The sequence below is a fragment of the Phalaenopsis equestris genome, unplaced genomic scaffold (assembly GCF_001263595.1).
Source record: "Phalaenopsis equestris unplaced genomic scaffold, ASM126359v1 Scaffold000873, whole genome shotgun sequence".
Taxonomy (NCBI): domain Eukaryota; kingdom Viridiplantae; phylum Streptophyta; class Magnoliopsida; order Asparagales; family Orchidaceae; genus Phalaenopsis; species Phalaenopsis equestris.
In genome coordinates this window covers 907,977-912,770 of record NW_018165313.1, presented here as the reverse complement: position 1 = coordinate 912,770, position 4,794 = coordinate 907,977, and the positions used below count along the sequence as shown (strand labels likewise).

Below are 4,794 nucleotides of genomic sequence, written 5' to 3'. Positions count from 1 at the left end.
ATTTACTGGTTTCACCTTGTTCTTTATTCCTTTGCTGTCGGGCAGTGTTATCATTATTATCATATTCTTTTACAAACCTTTTCTGTTGTCTCTGTGTGGTGCGATGCGAACTTCGGATTCTGCACCTCCATTTTATTGTCTTTGAACTCCTGTATTCATCTCTATTGTGTTAGTTCGAGGTCGTGTTAGCATGTTTTGGATATTCTAACTTGCAGACATTAAAAAAAAAATTTCTTGACGATATGAATAAATTTTGAATGATAAAATACAAAATAAGCTTGAAGATACAAGTTCAGAAAAAAAAAAAGATAAATTATAATGACTACAAGTTTTCACCAATATTTAAGAGTGAAAAAAAAAAAGAGATGAGAGGTCAGGAAGAATGAGCTTCAGGCAATGATGTTGGCTGCAGTCTCCAAGGACTTTATATTATTATTGGGATTATAGTTTTTTTTGGCATTGTTATCAGTCATTTTCGATATTATAATTATATATTTGAGGGATGTAAAAAGACTTATAATTTGATGATGCGCAGTGCCTGCAGGCTCAAGCATCTGTATTTTGTATTCATAGATTTTGGCCTTGAACCCTTCATAGACCTCTTACTTGTCAGACATTCTATAATTAACTCCCCATTTTTAAAGATGCACAGGTACAGATGAAGTTCCTGAAAATGATTTTATCAGTTGTAGAGATGCTCCAAGTGCAGAAAATTTGCAGAATGTGGTTACTATGATGAGGTATTAACCCATCAATCCCTTAGAACATGCGTTACCTTCATTTCCTAATAATCTAATTTTGGTTTAAGATACATATAAACACACACACACACACACATATGCTGCAGTTTAAAACAAATAAAAAGATATGTACTGAATCAAATCAATCCAAATAATATATATTTTTTTGAAAAAAATGTCAAAATATTCCCCAATCATTTTAATCCCAAAATTTATAAAAGTCTCAATTTAATTTCTAAACTCTTTTAATGTGAACTAAAACAATTCTAACATAAGATTATTTCAGTGTTAATTTAAAAAAAATCTGAATACTTATTTGGTATTTTTGTAAACTCTGAGACTAATCAAATATAAATTGTTTGACATTTTACCCGATAGTCTTTTTTTCCCGAACTTAGGAAGTAGAAGGTAGAATTGCAAAATTACACTTCTAGTTTTACCCTATGTTCAGTTAAAAGCTTAAATATTGTTTTCTAAATGCAATGCCCTTATCCCAACAAGCTGGCATTGCCAAAATTCTTGCTATCGCAGAGTCGTGGATTAGAGTATTACTAAAGAGCACTATTTTTCACTCCTATAACATTTAAAATACAGTATTTTATACAACACAACCCCCACCCCCCCCAACTGTATTTGGTTTTGATTTACATACACTACAATATAATACAAGTTGTTTAGGGTCATCGGGCGATTTTTGATGGCATGTTATTCATCTGATTCAGCTTAAACTTAAATCCAATCAAACAACAAAAGAGGAATGAATCCAATGCTCCGTAAACTTCTATTTTTCCACATTCTATTATTATTCTCCTGCATTTCATTTTTTTTTGATAAAGTAAATCCAGATTTTATAAAGCTGAATATGAGGCAAATTTATTTCTCCACTAAACCCAAGAGATTTTGGATTTGCTAAATCCGGCCTTGAAGGATTTAAAAAATTCTATTTAACGTAAATCTTAGATGCCGCCAAACACCACCTTAGTTTGCTGACATCTTTAAATAGCCTTCATGTTTTATATTATTCACATTTTAAGATTAGGTGACATCTTAGGATATCGCTAACATCATCTAAAACGTCATAGCGTAAACTTAATATATAAAACACTGGATCCAACAACCCTTAGTATTGCGTCTCAAATATTGAAACTCACATTTTATCATATATAACATTCTAGCTTATGAAAATTAGAAGCAATAATAACTACAAATAATACGATAAACATGTTCAAGTTTTAACGAAGAAAATGCCATCCATCTATTTCAAGAATTTTACAATTCACTCATTCATCAATTGCTACTTAGAATATAAAACATTCTAATTTATTTCAAACAATAATAACAATCATTAAAACCACATAATAACGAAATAAATAGCACAAAAAAGAAAAATTCAGAAGCTTTAAACGATGATTTGTCATGAACCAATGTGATACAGATTTCCATCCCCCATGAAATGTCCCTCCAAATAGAAAGAAGTAGCACTCTGCTGCTCATGCTGATGATAGCCATCCAATACGATGAACTGCATCTCTTCTGATGGCTTCCAATGCCTCTTCCTTTGATTTATAAACCAGTTGTTGATCTGCTTTTGGTCGAGACCCGTCGATTCCGCCAATGCCACCTTCTCTGTCTCCTGCAATGTCAAGCAATAACATTTTCTCATAGGCTAAATCAAAAATATCATCTTTTATTAATTTTATGATACAGAAACCTAGGTATAAAGTTACTAAAAAAAATGAAAGGTAGTACTGATGGATAAGGCCACTTGTTGTGCAGCTCCCACCAGCTGAGGAGTTTCTGCCTGGCTTCCTTTGGCAACTTCCCTTTCTTCTTCTTCTTGGAGAGCTCTTGCCTGAGGCTACCTAAACAACCACTGTACTTTCTAAGAAGCTGTTGTTTCAGCTCCCTGTCCTCAGCTGGGTGTTCACCCTCGAGAACGGTTTCTCCTAAACTCACTTCAATTTGATCTTCTTCAGCTGAACAAGTTCCACACTTTTCATTATCTGCAGTACCATTTATTTTGCTGTGAGTTTGAATATAATCTTCTTTTTACATATTATACATCATCACAGTTGTACAGTATCAGTCTACATGCAATATATACATATATATTGCGGTATGTAAATCAATGAGGTGACTAAAATGACATCATTTAGTTATTGTATGCAAAAATAGATGAGCTGAATGCCATTCTGCATTTAAATTCAAACATTTTTGTGCAAACCTCAAAGAGTTTGTTGCTTCTGCAGTTACTTTTGTTGGAATGGAGAAGCTTTTAAGATATGACAAAGGCTAAAACAAAGGCTAAAAACAACTTATGGAAAAAACTTCACTCTTATTTATCACCTTTACTTGGCTTGATACAAACTCAAAGACTCCATCCTTATTTATACTAGTGGAACCTCCTAAATTAATGGCTAGAATTGTGCCACAACAATTCCAATCCAATGGTTATAAATAATTCCACACCTACCACACAATAATTTCACACCTACCACACCTACTACACAATAATTTCATATTTACCACATATTCTAGAATAAGCTTCTAGAAATTAAGCTTTATTTAAACAACTAAAACCAAGTTTATATTTCAACACCCTCTCTTAAACTTGATTTTGTGACTCCAAGCAAACTTCTCATTTTAATAAAGTCTTCACTCTTGAGTGACTTGGTAAAAATATCTGCAACTTGATCTTGAGACTTCACGTACTGCACTTGTATCTCCTTTATTTCGATGCATTCTCTGATGTAGTGATAATGCATATCAATGTGCTTGCTTCTATCGTGGAAAACAAGATTCTTTGCTAGCGCGATTGTAGACTTGTTATCGATACAAATCTTAATCGCATCTTATTGTGGTAAACTTAACTTCTTTAATAGGTTTCAAAGCCAAATTGCATGACAAACACATGAGGTTGCAACCACGTACTCTGCTTCGCAAGTAGAAAGAGTGACAATTGGTTGTTTCTTTGACATCCAAGTGAAAGCAATGTCTCCTATGAAGAACACGAACCCTGTAGTGCTCTTTCTATCATCCATGTCTCCAGCTCAATCACTGTCGATATATCCTACAAGTTTGAAATTGTTGAATGATGAGTAAAATAAGCCAAAATCAATTGTACCTTTGATATAGCGCATAATTCTTTTAGCAGTCTTCAAGTGTGTAACAGTCGGAGTCTCCATGTAGCGACTGACAAATCCAACAGCATAAAGAATATCAGGTCTTTTGCATGTTAAGTAGTGCAAACTTCCAACCAAACTCTTGGAAAACGTCAAACTGTGATAGCTTGACTCCACATTCTAAAGGAGTTTTTATAGGTTGGCTATTCTCCATCTTGAATTTATTTAATATCTCATTTGCATAACCTTCTAGAGAGATGAAGATCTCATCTTCCGGTTGCTTGACTTCAATGCCAAGGTAGAATGCCATGAGCCCAATATCTGTCATTTTGAACTCCTTTGTCATCGCTTCTTTGAACTTTTCAAACACGCTTGGATTGTTTCCGGTGAAGATCAAGTCATCGACATATAAACAAACAATCAAGACATTTTCATCTTCATTCTTGATGTAAAGAGCATGCTCATAAGGACACTTCATGAACCCTTTCTCTTGCAGATACTTATCTATTCAGGTATTCTATGCTCTTGGTGCTTGCTTTAGCCTGTATAGAGCCTTTTTTAGCTTTAGAATCTTGTCTTCTTGACCTTTGACTTCATATCCTGGTGGCTGCTTAATGTAGACTTTTTATACAAGTATTCCATTCAAGAAGACAGAGCATGTTAAGTAGTGCAAACTTCCAACCAAACTCTTGGAAAACGTCAAACTGTGATAGCTTGACTCCACATTCTAAAGGAGTTTTTATAGGTTGGCTATTCTCCATCTTGAATTTATTTAATATCTCATTTGCATAACCTTCTAGAGAGATGAAGATCTCATCTTCCGGTTGCTTGACTTCAATGCCAAGGTAGAATGCCATGAGCCCAATATCTGTCATTTTGAACTCCTTTGTCAAAGCTTCTTTGAACTTTTCAAACATGCTTGGATTGTTTCC

The 4,794-nt window shown here is 34.0% G+C and overlaps 1 protein-coding gene across 2 annotated transcripts in view; it reads right to left on the bottom strand.

The window, feature by feature from the left end:
• Nucleotides 1-2,094: 2,094 nt before the first annotated feature.
• Nucleotides 2,095-4,794, bottom strand: part of LOC110031974 (homeotic protein knotted-1-like) — a 39,967-nt gene continuing 37,267 nt past the window's right edge. The window contains exons 3-4 of one of the 2 annotated variants that reach the window (XM_020735446.1): nucleotides 2,490-2,743; nucleotides 2,095-2,373 (exon numbers count right to left, since the gene is read on the bottom strand). In XM_020735446.1, the coding sequence (XP_020591105.1) occupies nucleotides 2,155-2,373; nucleotides 2,490-2,743 (473 nt within the window). In that variant the 3' untranslated portion in view covers nucleotides 2,095-2,154. The remainder of the gene's footprint in view (nucleotides 2,374-2,489; nucleotides 2,744-4,794) is intronic. The other variant, XM_020735447.1, reaches the window with a different exon arrangement.